This window comes from Camelus dromedarius, chromosome 8 (genome assembly GCF_036321535.1).
Source record: "Camelus dromedarius isolate mCamDro1 chromosome 8, mCamDro1.pat, whole genome shotgun sequence".
In the NCBI taxonomy this organism is placed as follows: Eukaryota; Metazoa; Chordata; class Mammalia; order Artiodactyla; family Camelidae; genus Camelus; species Camelus dromedarius.
In genome coordinates, this window is record NC_087443.1 from 67,327,228 (window position 1) to 67,344,162 (window position 16,935).

Genomic DNA, 16,935 nt, shown 5'->3' on the forward strand with positions numbered 1-16,935 from the left:
AGAAACAACCCTGCACCCCTGTGCCCGTCGTTCCCTGGTGTGCTTGTTTTGTTGGCTTTATCAGAACTGCTTCAGGGACTGGGGCAGGCTCACTGGAGGCTGGAGAGAGGGTGACGTGGTGCATGGCTGGCTGGCGATGCTGGCTGGACCGGGCTGGCCTCCAGGTGTCCCCACGGACTTGGGAAGGATGTGAGGGCCGAGGTGCCCTCTGGCTGGACCTTCCTGTCCTGGGATCCAGCAGGGAGTCTCCCCTCTCTGACACTGGTGGTCCCTCTCTTTTAGTTTTCGGTCTTGGTTGAGACGTAGTCAGACAGACAGGGAAAGGGTAAGCCATGTGGCTGCAGGCTGGCTTCTGTATCAGCCCTCAGGGGCTGGTGGTAAAGGCTTTGAAACGGAGCCAGAGAAGCTCTGGCGGCTTTTCTCCCGGTCAGAACACTTCCACTTTCAGTTGTGAAAGAAAAACCAGGAAGTGAAGTCCCCGAGCACGTTAGAAGCCGGTCATGGCCTGACTCCTGACTCGGGGCTGTTCAGACAGGGGCTGACGGCTCAGAACTGGGGACCTTCAGCCTGCAGGGATGCTCTGAAGCCCCCCTGTCCCTGGAGGAACCAGGGGTGAGAGGAGAGGACAGGGGCTCACGTGCCAGGAAGAATTCTGAGCCAGGAGGCCCCATTTGCTGGAAGCACTGAGAGATGCAAGGCCCTGGCAGGGTAAGGGGGACATCTGGAGGGGGTGTTTCACCAGGGGTCTCATGGGCATGGGGCAGAGACCCGGTGGGGGGGCATTTGGACCTCTGACTCTGTCGAATCTGGAGCTTGCTGTGTCCCAGGCACGTGTCATTGCTCTCTTCCACGCTGGTCTCTAAGGGGCTCCTTTGAACCCTCCTCACCAGGAGGGGCGATGGGAAGGAGGACTGTGAGGTGTGGATTGTATTTCCTTTCTCCTGCCTCTCTTGGAGGAGAGGAAACACCATCCAGACCCCCTTCTATGGTCTTGAGCCTCTTCCATGGCTCCCCTATTAGGCAGGAGGTTGCCCTCAAATTTCCTGATGGATTTTGAGTCCTTCCCAGGGGAAGAGCTGCCAGGTGAGTAGTGGACGGAATGGTTTCTGGATGGAGTTGGATCTGTTTAGAGGGCAGGGCCACAAGCTGAACGTAAGATGAACTTCCAAGGACCTTCAAGGAGAGAGCGTTGGGAAGGGGCTCAGCGTTTGGACTGGCCACCTTCTGTGGGCATCTGTGTTTGTGGTGGTTTGAAAAGGGGGATCGAATCTATAGCTCCAGCTTGTAGAAAATCAGTATTCTCTAATACCGAGGCAGTCTCAACAAAAAAAAAAAAAGAAAAGAAAAAGAAAAAGAAATTGAACTAAATTTAATTTAAAAATGAAAGATTAGTTCAGTTAAAAAAAAAAAGGGAGTAATTGGTTTTGCTTGATTTCTCCCTCTGAATTCCAGCATGGGAGTTACTTTGTGGTTGTTCCCTCCAATGGACAAGCGTTTGAGGTGAATGCAGAATAGTCTTGGGAGAGGCATACTGAAAATCTTGTAGGCATCACTTGTGTGCTTCCCATAATAAAAGGAACAAAAACTGAAATAAAATAAGGGTCACAAATACTTATAAAAAAGGCAGGCAATATAGCTGAGTAAACCAGGTGATATATAGTAAGATGCCAAAGGCGGGGACCCTGGCAAAGTACAAGGCAGGCACACCCCATATAAACATATTCCAATTAATATTTTTTTAACCAACATTATCCAGATGAAACAGACTACTTCAGCCAAGCATTTGTTGAGGTCCTGACCTAAAATAGTTTTTTTCTCCCAGGTTCTACTTTAACACTTTGGGGACAAAGACACCTAAAATATTATCAGTGTATCACTGAGTACCTGAGCACTAGTGGGCGCCGCAGATGCTAAAGGGAGGAGGCTGGGGCTCAGGGAAGGAGAGAGGGTCAGGCAACGAAGGGAGAGAGGAAAGAGGAAACCAGTTAAGCACCAGCTCATAGTGGGTACGTTTACATTTCATTAAGTCAATCTTAGGAGGTAGATGGTTGAGAGAGTAGGCTCAAAGAGGTGAAACAACTTTCCCAAGATCACAAAGCAGCCAGTTACCAACTGGAATTGAAGCTGCAGTCAGTGTGATGCTAAAAAGCCACGTTCCATCCAGTCGTGTGTAAAATTAGCCTTTCTTCAGATTTCCTCGAAATTTTCAGTTGTAATAAGATTCTTGTGTATGGTGAGCTGGGCAGATACTGACTTCGTATATTCATTAGGGACTTTTCAGGTTGACTTTTTCCTAGAACTGCAAATACTGCAGCTGCCATTCATTGAATATTTACTGGGGAGGAGGGACAATGCTGTGCTTGCTGTTTATCTTTTATCTTTTGATCTTCGAAACAGTCCTACGAGGTAGGTACGTTTTTTCATAGATAGGGAAACCAAGGCTTAGAAACAAAGAAACTGGACCAGGTACAAAGGATTGGAGCTGGAATTTGAACTCTGGTTCATTTAGTTCTGAAGGCAAACTGTGCCTTGTTTTTTGATGAGTCTAGTTTAGTGCATGGGCTAAAGCCATTTTCTTCTGAAAATCCATAGAAATGGAAAGCTCTCGACCTGTGGCTGTCAGGGTGTGGGAGGAAAGACGAAAGAGGCAGTGACTGCTTACTGGGTAGGGGGTTTCCTTGGGGGTGTCGTGGCAGTATTTTGAAACTAGATAGAGGTGGTGGTTGCACAACATTGTGAATGTACTAAATGCTACTGAATCATTCACTTTAAAATCATTAATTTTATGTTCTGTGAATTGTACCCCAAAAAACCAAACCAAACCCTCCCACTTTTAGGCAGGTGAATTCCCAAACCAGGATTTGGCAATTTTTTAGAAATCAGGAATGAGGTTTCTGTTTCTGTCTGTCTCATAGGACTGGCAAGCAGAGGAACTGACCCTCCTTTGGGGTGCGGCCTCAGGTGACTCTTGTATCTGGTGGCACCCTGCTAGGGTGACGTATCCCCAGCAGCCCTGAGGTCAGCCATCACTGCTTTAACCTCACTCTGCTATAAATGCATGCAGGTCTGTTTCTCCCCTACGTGACCATGCATCCTGAGATCAGAAATGGCTTCTCTCGTTCTTCCCCCGGCACAGGGCCTGGTACTCCCCAGGCTCTTAATTCATGCTTTTTGGATAAATACGAGCCTTGGAGTTTGAGAGGTCAGGCAGCCCTTGTACTGCTGTGGCCATGGTATCCTCCGTCTTTGGGGGAGATGTTAAGACCTTTGTGTGTGAGTTGAAGGGCAGTTACAGCATGAAGACCATGATCATCTCTTCTCTTTTGGGATGTCTCAGAATAGAACATCTGGATGACAGGAGTTAGGAACTGAGGCAGGTGGAAGAGGGAAAAGGGAGCCAGTCTTCACCGAGGACTTCCCATGTACCAGACAGAGGAATGGAAAGTCCTCTCCACAGCATCCCTTTTAAGTTGGGATAATCACCTGCCCCTTCTTGTGTGCAGTTGAGGGGAACTGATGCTCAGTGATATTAGGTGACTATTCCTGGGGCCACATGGTAAGTGGTAGAGCTGTTGCTCTGGTATCTGGAAAGACCATGGCCTTAAAGGTTTGCCACTAGAAATGAGACTATTAGCAATAAAGCTTGTTGTTTGCACGTTGAATCTGGTGATCCCTGACCATTGGCCCGACCAGGTAGTGCAAGAGCTGATTCTGCATTCTGCAGAAACGCCCTTTCACAGCTTCTTGCATCACCCTGTCTTTATCCCGGCACGGGTGACGGGGTCCTAGCCCTTTGTCCAGCCTATCTTTATACAGGCTGTCTTATCAGCTCCAGTGGCCGGTACTGGTTCTCCCCACCTCAGCTCTCTCATAATTCACTTGGTCAGCAGTAGGCTTGGGGAGTCTTTGGGGTTGATTCCTGAGACAAGGATTTCCTCAGGGTAGAGCTGCTGGACTGTGAGTCGTTGGAAGCACAGTCGTAGATCAAGGTTGACTAAGTCCACCTGAGATTAGTGGAATTTGTCATAGTCTGTCACCAGCCTATGAGCGGCTCAGCAACCATCCTACGCTATCTTCATGGACTGAGTTGAGAGACTTTTGGCATGACTTAATGAGGGCTTTCTTGATAAATGTCATCCAGCTCAACTGGCCGAGGCCTGGCGCCCCAGGATTCCCTGGTGTTTATCAACTGGATGTCTCCACTGGTGCTGTGTCTACACCAGGGCCCAGGGGCTCTCTTATTTGGCCTTCTTGGAGACTCTTCTTCCCCTTTTCAACTAAAGATGGATCCTCTACCTCCATCACGCCTCTTCGCCATTTCCCCTCCCCAGATGTCCCGCTTTGGTGCCTCTAATCATACTCCACGTCCCGTCCTGCATCTGGGCATTCCTCCTCCTCTCTTACACTTAGGTTTGTCCAACCTTGTGTGGTGGCTGTTCTCTCTGAGGAAAAGTGGATGGAGAGACACAGACAACAATTGAGAAAGATGGTTTGGTGACAGTGACCCTGGTTGGAATCAGTCATAGTTGGTTGCAATCATCAGCTGTTGGCTTCATTGGTGGAGTGATCGTCCTTGACTGACCCTGGACACGAGTCTATTGTCAATAAAGTCAGGGAATCAAGGGCCACACATCCTTGAGGGCCTAGTGCTCCTTAGAGCCGCCTTAATCCACTCCAGTCTACACTAGCCTCTCCCTTCTCCAGATTCATTAGCTCATCCCACACACTGAATCCTTCTATAAGTGATTTTAGTGTTTGATGGACCCATATGTCCCCAGAGGCAGGAGCTGTGTCTTTTAAGTGTTTGGCCGTCTGCACCCAGCACAGTTTTGGGCAAATACTGAGTCCAGGATCTTTGTTTGCCTTCTTCAAAGTTAATTATACATAAATTTAAAGTGCAGGGGTAAATGTACCTCTTGCCACACACACTTCTCCAATCCAGCAGATGCTTTCAAAGCTAGAGTGCATCCCACAGAGCATTTGTTTCCTGCCTAGGCAACTGGCCGTGAACTCTGAGTGTGCTCTCCCCACACTCATGCACTGCCTGGCATGTGTAAGTGCTCACATGTTCCAATGCTTGCAGAGTGAGGGAACCTTGACCTTGTTCAGGTTGGGCTGCTTGGCGTTGCCCTCATCATGGCGTGAGGCCCCGGCTGTGGCACTTCGGAGGGGGCTCAGCACCTGCCTCCACCCGCCTCGTGTATAAGAGCACATGGCAGTGACTTTGCTGGTGGGACTGAATTTTGCAAACTGTTTCCTCTGCCAGACTTCCCTCCCTAGTTGCCGTTCTCTGAACTTGTGCCAGGGGTGAGCGAAAGGGGAGGGTGACTCACTGGCACTCAGTGGGTTCCCACTGTATCTCAGGCTTGGTGCTGGGCTAAGACAGCCTATGCCTGGGAATGCTCACAGCCCAAGTTGTCCACTGAGCCCCAGGAACCCCCGAGACCCGATCCCAGGGAAAGAGCTGATCTGACTCCTACAGCTTTCCCTGTGCAATTCAGCAGTGAAGAGATCACTGGTGGGTACACATTGAAGCCCTGAGGATTTATTTATGGTGTGTTTGCAGACGGCAAGCCCAGCCCACCCTCTCTCTCTGCCAGCCGCCTTACGCACTGGAACTGTTGGATGCAGCTTAGCAACTGGGCTAGGAAAAAGCCAGATGTGGGAGCTTAGTATCGCTTTCCTGTTTTAATTACTTAAGCACTCACAGAATTTTTCCATGCTGTGGAAATAACTCCTTCACCACCTTCAGGGTTTTAACAGGGATCCCCTTTGGTAATACTGTCTTCCTGCTTAGCCCTGCATGAGTGACCCTGTGGAGGTGACAAGGAGGCCCTTTCCCATCTGCCTGGGGACATCCCGCGGGGTGTGTCTTCAGAGTATGCTGGGTGCCAGGCCCCGCGATGAGGAGAGCCACCAGGCCTGGGAACCTGGCCCTTCTTGGTGGAAAAGGCTAATGCAAACTAGTACCCTGAGCACCCGGTGCTGGAGAGTGCTGGGACGTTATCTGCAGGCTCACAGTTCATGAGCTTACACCAGCCTCTGTTTTATATATTCTGAATGTTGAAAGACACACTTTTGGGTCCCCTTTGGCCCCGTGACCCAACCTTCACCTTCAGTTTCTTATCTGCTAAGAGAATGAATGAAAAACATTTCCACCACCCAAGCTGCTGTCCAGACAGGCTGGTGATGTGGAATGTAGCTTTGGTGGTGGGAGAGGCTGTGTTCTCAGGTGTAGCCACGTGAAATGCCACCAACCAAGGTGGTGGAAGTGTCTAAGTCAGCTGCCTGAGTTGGAGATGGGAAAATTTGGAGTTGTTTGTTTTTACTTTTTTAAAAAAATTCATATTTCAGATTCAATGATACCCCGCTCAAGCATTCCCTTCTCAATGAGACCGACTTTAACCTCCCTGATCAAAACTCACCCCCCTGCTCTACCCTCAGTCCTCTTGCCCTCCTGTAGTTTTTATTCCACAGTGTTCTGTAGTCTAAATTATTGTTCAGGCTTGTCGTCAGACTCGACAATAAAATGCAGTTCCACAAGGCGGGATTTCACGGCTGTAGCCCCAGCATCTGAAATGATGCCATTAATATACAGTCAAGCCTTCAATTACCTTTGGCTGATGGCTGAATACTCAAAACTTTCTGGAAAAATCCATTCATGATTTCTCCTCTTCCATCTGTCTTTTCTGATGAAGATTGTTCTTTCAGAAACACAAACGCATATATTGTCCAAGCGTTTTTTTTCCCCCTTTCTACTTGGTAAAATAGCATATAGCTCTTTCCATTATCAGTATATACAGGTTTGCTTTTTTCTCCTTAATACCTGCCAAGAATTCCATTGTGTGGGAGTGCTATCGTTTATTTGGTTACTCTCCTATTAAAGAAGGCTTTCCCTGCCTCTGGAGTTATCAACAGCCCTACAGATTTAATGATGATGAACATAATAGCTAATATTTGAGCCTTTACGCATCAGGCATTGTTCTAAGCACCTACAGGTACATTAACTCCCGTCACCATGGTGACAGCCTTATGAGGGAGATACTGTTATTGCTGTTTCACAGATGAGAAACCACACATCAGTTATCCATCCCAGGTCACAAGCTGACCACAGACAGAGACTGAGCGCAAGTTGTCTGGCTCAGAGTCTGCATTCCTAATCCGTGCCTCACACAGCCACTTAAAGGGATGCACTTTATTGATCTGATATCTTCCTATAGGATAAATTACTCATAGAGTCATTAGGTAAGAGGGCACACATTTTAAATTGTAGTAGCAGGTTATGGGCACACCCTTGAGGAGTCTGCACCAAATGTACGTCTCTGGGATTAGCAGTGCATTTTGCACTGTTTCCTCATTGCTAAGCTAAAAGATGGGAAAGAGGTATTTCACTTAAATTTTCATTTTTAAAAATCGTAAGTGAAGTTGAATGCCCTTCCCTGTTTTTAAGGAACCTGTTGGTTTTGCTGTGGACTTTCTAGTCATGCCTTTTGCCCTTTGTTTGACTGGGTTGTGTTTGGTTTTTCACTGACTTCTAAGCATTCCAACTGAGGAAATGAGCTCTGTGCCTGTCTGGGTTTGATACCTTTTCCAGTTTATCTTTGACTTTGTCTCTGGCATCTTTCTGCAGGGCAAAAAAATCTTTCTAAATTTTATGTAATCCAGGTTGCCAACATTTTTCTTACGTAACATTTAGGTTTTGTGTCTGTTTTGAGTCTTCCCCATGCCAAGATTATTTTTAAAATTCTTCCATACTTTTTAATCCTGAAATATTCTCATGGTTTTCAGTATTTTATATTTAGTCTTTTATCCATCTTCAATATATTTTTGTTGCAGGAATAAGACAGTAATTAGCTTTAGGTTTTCTCTCTGAAGGGCTGGCCAGTTGTCACAACGCATTGATTGTAAGTGGGGGAAAAAACCTATCTTGATTGGGACTGGACCAAGTTAGTAAATGATAATAGCACCCCTTGGAGTATTTCAGGATTATCTCACTACATAGATATATCCACTGTTGACCAATAGAAACCTTTCAGAGCTGCAGAATAAGCAAATTTGGTAATGTTTACCTCTCTGCCAGTCAATTTCTGTTATTTTTTTTTTAAAAAATTCTATTTTTGTAAGTTTTATTTTTTAAGGTGAGCTTTAACTTTTTAGTTCCCAGTAAAATCTTGTTGGTCTTTATTAGGATTGCATTAATGTCTAGGTATATTTAGGGAGAGAGGACCCCTTGACTATTTCAAGTATGTCTCTCCATTTTTCAAGCCTTCTTGTGGCCCTCAGATCTAAACCTTTTAAAAGTAGGTTTTACACATTTATTCTTAGATATACTGTTGTAAATAGTACCTTTTCCATTGTTTTCAAATTAGTTATTTGCATTAAATATAGGAAAAATGTTGACTTTCCGGCTACTGATTTGGTAACTGGCCACCTTACTGAACTGTCTCATGGTTTCTGATTGCCTTTTATTCCTTCAGAGGGTTTTTAGAATTTCCCTCTCAGCTTTTTTTTTTTTTAATTGGGAAATATGACAGCAACTATGACAACAAATTTTATCTTGGGTATAATAGAATTTTGGCCCTCTTGATCTTTGAATCATTTAGAGTAGTGTGGGTAGCTGAGATTTACCTTCCTTAGGAATCAGTGCTTTTCCATTTCAGCCTTTTTTCTGACTAAGTTTTGCAAAACAGATTGTTGTCTGACATCACGTTATTTTTTATTTCTTAGTGGAGAAAAATGACATTTGCTGCAGAAGAGTAAACCAGTGTAAGAAAAGGTGAAAACTCCTTAGCTCTGGGGCTCTGAGGAAATTGGACAAAAGATCCTGCAGTAGAACACGTATCTGGTTCATGCTGATTGCAATTTTAAGGAAGAGGTTGTCAGACCCTTCCAGGTGCGCTCATGAAGCTATTGGTGTGTGGTGTCCCGTTGACCTTCTGCCGTTACTTTGGGATTTGTCTATATATACTAACTATGCATTTAAGGAATGAAGTGGAGACCTCCTAAGTTGAGGGTGGCAGAAATTTAGGGAAAATAACAGTGGAGGCTGGGTTAGAATTTAAAGCCCAACCAAGAAAGCAAAGCTTTCATTTACAGCCTCCTAAATAACACCAGGACCCTTTGGAGTCATTAAGAGATGTGAAGACTTGTGAGACAGTCTCTAGGAGAAAGTAGGTAATTCAGTATGGAAGAGTAAATTAACTAATTGGGTGTAAGAACTTGGGGACCCTGGTCTCCCGTTTAATGAGCTTTCTATCACCACAAAATGAGCCCATACTTGCAAGAGAACAGAGAAACCAATTAAATCCAAATGAGTGTGCCATTTTCTAGAAGGCAGATTTTTTTTTAAAAAAGCTTATAATTGCAATAAATCTCATTATTGCATAGAAAGTAATTAGTTCTTCAAGCCTAAAAGCAAAGATAATTTGTCTTATTGTCCTTTGAATTCCAGAGACCCAGGGTAACAGAATTATGTATTTCTAGGCTGGACTTTTTGCCCACTTACCACTATGGATGACTTTGTTTGGTAAGATCCATCCTGTTGATTCCTCCAAGCTTGGAGGAGCAGACTGATCCTGACTGGTTTTTGACGTGTGTTAGAAATACATCCTTTCACCTTCCATCCTCCCTAACCCCATACCTTGCCAAAACACTGATTGGAAGGCCCTACCTCAGTGTCCAAAGTGGCTTTGGGGAGTTTGGGGGTGGGAGAGTTTTACTAAGGGAAAAATGGGTTCAGCTGAGATTATTTAGAACAGATCATTCTTTTTTTAAAAAAAAAATGTACTTATTTTTAAAGGAGGTCCTGGGGATTGAACCCAGGACCTCATGCATGCTAAGTATGTGCTCTACCACTGAGCTATACTCTCCCCTCCGAACAGATAATTCTGAATGAGAAAACTGGTCATTTATTCAACAACCACTCATTGAACGTTTACGATGTGCCAGGCATGGAGCAGGAATTACAGACATAGCAGCGAACAAAACAAAAACCCCTGTTCCAATTAAAACATCAGTTCCCGAGAGGCAATGGACGATAAGGGACCAGCACTATTTCAGACAGTGAACGTGGAGAAGAGAAGGCAGATCCGTGGTGGTGATTGAGGTGAAAAGGGCCATAGCAAACAGGGTGATTAGAGAGAGCCTCTGAGGAAAATGATATCTGGCTTGAGATCTGACCCATGAGCAACACACAACCGTTACAGACCTGGGGAGCAGGGTTTCAGGCAAAAAGAGGAGCAACTACAGAGACGCTTAGATGGGAGTGGACTTGTGGTTGAAAAGCAGAATCCGTGTATGAAAAATAAAATCTTTTAGATGAAAGGTTTTCAAAAGAAAAATTATTTATCAGTTATAGGTTTATTCTGAAAGATTCATAGCAACAAAGACAGTTGACCAAAAACTTGAACACTAAAATAGAAGGGGGTCATTGAGGGACTTTATCTGAAGAAAAAGAGATTTAATGAAGACATGCTGTCCTAAATCTTCAAAGCCAAAGATGGGGTGGTCATAACCTAGATACCAAGGCTGGTCCTAGAAGCTTTCAACCAAATATGGAGGCAGAGGGTGTTCAGCTAGCTTGGGAATTAAACATGTTAGGAGCCAGATGAGTGATGTTGGCTATGGCCATCCATACCATGGAGGGAGGGAGGGCGGCCCTGGAGTGAACTGGGGGAAGGGCTGAGGACAGATGGGCATCCTGGGCTATGGAGTTGAGGGATGGCACTATTACCATATCAGAAAGTGGAGGCAGCTTTCCACTGGGGGCCATCCTGTGGCTTGTTTAGCCATCTGTAGATGACCTCAGACAGGAACTCCCACAAACAACCTGACAGAACTCTCTTTCCTCTTTTCTTTACCACAATTGCACCCCTCCCTACTCTCTTCTTTCCCAACTGGGAGTGATGTTAAGAGAAGAGGAAATGTCATCACGCCAACAGCTTGCAGGGGGTTCTGTGGAATAAATGAACCAAAATTGGAATTTGAGTGACACAAGACATGTGATGAAAAAGATGGTGGCTTTGTTTATTTGAACACATCTGGAAGTGCTGATGGATTCTAAAGTTTAGAATGATAATTAGAACTTCCCAGTCCAGTCCACACAGAACTTCCATAGACATTTTGTCACAGAAGAAATAGAAATAGCCAAAAAGCACATGAAAAGATGCTCAACATCATTAGTCATTGGGGAAATGCAAAATCAAAACCAAAATGAGATGACATGTCACACCCATTAGAATGGCTGTTATCAAAAAAAGAAGCAATAGCAAGTGAAGTAAAGAGGTAAAGATATCAGAATCCTCTGTTGCTCATCAGCACGTAAAATGATCCAGCCAGCGTGGAAAACAGTTTGATGGCTTTTCACAAATTTAAATGTAAAATTACCATATGACCCAACAATTCCACTACTAGGCATTTACTCCCAAAGAATTGAAAATAAGTATTCAGACAAAGTCTGTACACAAGTGTTCACAGCACTATTAACCATAGCCAAAAGGCAGAAACAACCCGAATATCAGCCGATGAATGAATCAGCAAAATGTGGTCTATCCGTACAACGGAGTATCATTCAGCCAGAAGAAGGAATGAAGCCCCAGTCCACGCTTGAACATGGATAAACCTTAAAAACATTATGCTGAGTGAAAGAAGTCAGACACAAAAGTGTCACTTATTATGTGATTCTACCGATATGAAATATTCAGAATTGGTAAATACATAGAATCAGAAAGTACATTAGTGGTTGCCAGGGGTGAGGTGGAGGAGAGAGTGGGAGTGACTGCTTAATAGGTACATGGTTTCCATTTTGGGGTGATGAAAATGTTTTGGAAATAACCAGAGACGGTGGTTGCACAACACTGTGAATGTATTAAATGTTGCTAAGTTGTAGGTTTTAAAATGGTTAATTCTATGTTATGTGAATGGTACCTCAATTAAAAAAAAAAAAACATGGGGAGGCAGGGAGGAAGTCTCTGAAATTCCGTGTATATCCTATTCGGACTGGATACCTGGTCAGCAACAGCAAAGTGGGTAAGCGATTTCAGGTGACAAATAGGTATGTCGTTCGGTGTTTCCTGCAAATAAAATCCCCTGTCAATTTGGGCAAGGTGCTTTCATTCTCTTGAAGCCGTGGCCTTGGCATTCGTGAATAGCTCCCTTGTTTGAGGTGAAGTGGACAGGCTCATCCCATTTGTGGGCAGTAGGAAGGAATATGTCTAAAAGGAATGCTCAAGAATTGGCCAAGCACGGTCCAGATTAAACCAGATATGTTTTTGTCTATCCCATACCAGACTCTCATTACTTGAACCAATAGTTACTGAGGTTTCATAAAAATCCAGTGTTCCAGGTTTTCTAGGGAGAAAAAAAAATCTGACCGTCTGGTGATCCCAGGCTCACATAACATCATAACATCGTAACAATAGGCCGGGCTGGACTGCAGGTGCCACCTAGAAGCTGGTCCTGGGCTTTCTCTCTCTCTTCCCTTTGTGTTACCTGCCAGGCAATTCACCCTCCCTCCTCCCCCACCCACACGGCCACATCTCAACACACATTTCACCTTTAGACCTTCTTCTGAAGACATTGTTTGCAAAGTCTCCCATTTAGTTTTCCATTAAAATATAAAATCTGCCACGTGTAAGGACAGGGCAAAAGTTCTCAGTGCCACAATTTGTTCTCCCAGCTGAGAAGGGGCTGCAGGTAAGAATCTCTTATTTGAAGGTGGGGTGAGGGCAGAGAGAAGCATCCTGGATCCTAGGATGCTACCAGACCCCTGGCAGTATCTCATTGGTGGCGGGCAGAGACGGAACAGCACAAAGCCAGTTTCTCCTCCGTCTGGCCCTCCTACACATTCTGTCAATTTTGCAAGTTTCCCCGGGCGGCCCGCTTCTCAGTCTGGGTTGGGTGGCTGGCCTTAGAACGGCGTCATGCCTGGCTGGCTTTTGAGCATGTTTTGCCTCCTGAACTGCCACTTCTCCTGCCAGTCCAGGTAAGGCCGGATTCCAAAAAGCTCAGCTCTCAGAATCTTGGCAGGTGGTCACAATAGCGCTCATTGTTAGGTAACCTAGCACCTGTGGGGCCGGGCTTTTGTTTTTATCTTCCCTTCAACACAATGTGGAAGAAACCAAGGAGCTGGGGACAGTCATCCCAGTCTCCGGAAGTTGTTTTCTTCCATAAAATGGGAAGGGACCAAATTCAGGTAATAAACCATCAGAGGGGCAGAAAAATGATTCAAGTGACTCAGGATTTCCTGTGACTACTCCTGCTCCCATGGAAAATTTCTAGGCCTTATGGCCTTTATTAGAGTGGAATGAACTGTTTCCCTTAATGGAGAAAGCTCCAGGTGCTAGCGAGTGTCAGCTGCCCCAAAGCTCTAAGGGTAACTGCGGTCTTGATCTGATAAAACCTTTCATTGGACTCACCTGGCTCTCCTGATTTTGAATCAGTGGGAGTGTTTGGCTTTATCTCTGTGATATTGTTCTATGGAGCCCTGCAGTAAACTTTACAGAATACAAATTCTGAACTTCCTTTGCTGTCACCTGTAAGGGGCCAGACAAATTCAGGCTCCTTAAACTCTGTGGCTCGATTCTATAAGGTAAAAATGAGCTGTGGCTTTGTAGATTTTAATAGGGAAGCAGCAGTGGGAGATGGTGACCAACCTTGGACAAGTCACTTTATTTCTGGGAGTTTCTATTTTCTTGTCTGTAAAACGCTACTGCGGGACATTGGTTGAGTTAAATTAGATAATCCACGTAAACACCCATGTGTGTGCTGCTGTTACTGCCCTAATCAAATCTGAAAGTTGTGAGGGCAGAGCTGGGAGAGATGGCTTCAGCGAGAGTAAGTTCCTAGGACCTGCCCAAATGTTCGTCCCTCCTCTTAGAGTAGTTTGAAGCTCAGCTTGGCTGGAAACTACAAGAAAAGCTAAGGGGGGGGGCCGGGGGAGGACCTTGTTTCTTTTGGTTCCTTGCGATCTCTTCCTGGCCTAAATCTTCAGTGCTCACCTGCTACCGTGTGCTGGGCCCATTCTCCAGCATTGTTGCTGTACACCTGGCAAAGGTTGCCTCCAATAAGAATGGTTCCTCCATGTCTCTGGAGGAGAGGACGTTGGACCATAGCAAGTTGTGATGCTGCTGATCTCTGAGACCCTCCTGATGGCTCAGAAAAGAAGGCAATAAGCAATAAGCAAGGCATAGCTGGTCAGCAGAAAGTGTCCTTCACACAGAATGCTTGATTTCTAAGATCTGTGGTGTCACCTCTCGAGAGGTTCCCCCCTCCGGTTTACACTATGGAAATCCAGCTGTAAGGGTCCTTCATGGCCCTTGGTCCTCCAGGGCAGGGGGAGCTCTCTGGAGCATCCTCCTCTGACTACCCGCCTGTGTCGGGTCCAGAGGGCTTCTTCTAGGCTTCGTGAGCCAAAAATGAAAGGGTAGTCGTTTCTCAAAATTACCTGGGAAATGATTAACATGTTTCCTTTGATCCTTTCCGCCTTGTGGGAGGACATTCAAGCAGCAGAGGTGGAGAATGCATTCTACTATTTTCGATATTGCTAAGGTAAACAGTGGGGGGAGTTTGGCTGCTAGAGAGGTTCAACCCTGGCTGTTTGGAGGGTTAGAGGCTGTGTGTGTGTGTGTGTGTGTTCTGTAAACATAGAGTTACTGAGAAAAAAAATATGGCCATTTCCTCTTAACTTTTTCTTTCCTTCTTTTTTTTTTTCTTTTTTTAAGGTCTGAATTTACTGCTGCTGCCATTCACAAAGATGCTTTTTATTTTTAACTTCTTGTTTTCCCCACTTCCAACCCCGGCACTGCTCTGCATCCTGACCTTTGGAGCTGCCATCTTCCTGTGGCTAATCAACAGACCTCAGCCAGTCTTGCCGCTTGTGGATCTGAACAACCAGTCGGTGGGAATCGAGGTAACTTAACTAATCAGCCTTTCAGTGTGTCAGCTTTGATTGAAGAACACACGCTGTCATTCAAGACCTTAGATTAACTGGGTGTAGTGTGGTGGGAAAGTAAGCTTTTTTGGGTTAGCAAAACCCAGAAAATTTACAAGTTTAAACTTCTTGTAATGGCACGTTTTCCTTTGTAATAAAGTTGAAACCGTTGTTAGGTTTTATGATGCCAGTAATCCAGATCTGGGGTTGGCAGACTACAGCCCACAGGCAAAATCCATCTTTTTTTGTATGAGTAGCAAGCCAAGAATGTTTTTTACAGTTTTAAAGGGATATGTAAAAAAAAATTTTTAAAAGAGGGACAGATCATATGTATTCCACAAAGCCTGAAGTATTTACGATCTAGCCCTTTACAGAAAAAGTTTGCTGACCCATATCTAGAATGATAGAGTCAGTACTCTGGGGACAAGAGAACACTGATTGGGTGGTCAGTGTCTGAGAACAGTAAAGAAGTGATTGCATTAAATTCCAGCTTTGAGTTAACACTTACCCTTAAAACTGACAGACCTTGAACTGGGCTTCTCCCCTCAATTTCCCTGACTTTTCGGCAATCACACAGCTCCCTATATCCCTGAGCCAAGGGAAAGCTCCAAGAATGTTCTCCCATCATTTTGCATCTTCAGTCCTTCTCAGAGAAAAAAAAAAGTTACTGTTCCTTTGTAAAGCTAACCCCGCTCTGATCTTTTTACAAATTTCGTTCCTCTGCTCTGGAATCTCACTCCAAGTTACCTCCACCCTCCACCACCTTCCCTTTTATCTGGAAGATGTTCATCAGCATCTTCACGTCCTGTGGACCCTGCTGCTTCAGGCCACCTCTCCTTCAGTCGTCCCTTTCACACCCAGTCTTTCAGAGTGGTCTGCTTGTTGATTTCCCCTTCTGACTTCCGACCCGCTGAGGTCTGACCTTTACGCCTACCGTCTCCCTGAACTTCTCTGAGTCACTCATAATCTCACTTCTAAATTTAAGGATTTCCCCTTCAGCCTTCCTCTCAATGGATTTGACACACCATCTTCCTTGAAACTTCTCCTTTTGCCTTTAATATCCATCAATGAGATTTCTTCCTAATTCCAAGACAGTCTGTCTTCGTCACTTAGGTCCTTTCCTCTCCTCATCCTACGGTTTCAATCTCACCATCTCTTGATTCCTCTAACGTACGGGTTGACAGACATGTTCTGTAAAGGCCAGACAGTGAAGAGTTTAAGCTTTGCAGACCACGTGGGTTCTGTTGCAACTACTCCACTCTGCTGTCACAGTGGGAAAGCACCAGAAACTATGTAAATGAATGCATATGGCTGTGTTCCCTTACAGCTTTTTTTTTAAATGAAAGTAAGTGACAAGCCATATATGGCCCCAGATTATGGTCTGCCAATCCCTGCTTTCATAGTCTCACAGCTGAGAAGGCGCCCCCTCTCCCATGACGTGAAAGTGCACCTAAAAGGCGCTGAGTCCCAAATCTGACTTTCTAGTCCTCACCTCTCCCCGAGTTCCGGTTCATCTCAGCGACACTCAAGTACCTCAGGCTCAACACACCTTTTCATTGTGCATCTTCTCCCTTACACGCATGCACACACACACACACCCTTCCATGTTTCCCCTCCTGCTCTATCTCAGGTAAATGCCTCTCTCCTTACCCAGTTGCCTAAAGTTGAGTCAAATCATCTTTCATTCTTCCTGCTTCCTCGGTCTGTGTAAACAGGCAGCAAGACCCCGTCTTCCTTTCCTACAAAAAAGAATTTTATTTTTGACACCTTGACTTGTAATGCGACAGCTCATGGAAATCCTGTCTGATGCTGTAGATGAGGTCACATCTCTTGTTACAGCCTCGTGTGTGACCTTGTACTTTTATAGCCCTTATCTCGGTAGTAATGTACATTTTTGAATGCTTGTTTAATTGATGCCTCTTCCCTCTAAACTAACTCTCATGAGGGTGGGACCGTGCCTGCAGCTCCTCTGGTTGCCCCAGGATCTGCGTCAGAGCCTGGTCCTG

The 16,935-nt window shown here is 45.2% G+C and overlaps 1 protein-coding gene across 2 annotated transcripts in view; it reads left to right on the top strand.

Moving 5' to 3' along the window:
* Window positions 1-16,935, top strand: part of ACSL5 (acyl-CoA synthetase long chain family member 5) — a 65,404-nt gene that overhangs the window by 26,084 nt on the left and 22,385 nt on the right. The window contains exons 1-2 of one of the 2 annotated variants that reach the window (XM_010983251.3): window positions 451-708; window positions 14,721-14,908. In XM_010983251.3, the coding sequence (XP_010981553.2) occupies window positions 14,753-14,908 (156 nt within the window). In that variant the 5' untranslated portion in view covers window positions 451-708; window positions 14,721-14,752. Of the gene's footprint in view, window positions 1-450; window positions 709-14,720; window positions 14,909-16,935 lie in introns of those variants that run through there. The other variant, XM_064488409.1, reaches the window with a different exon arrangement.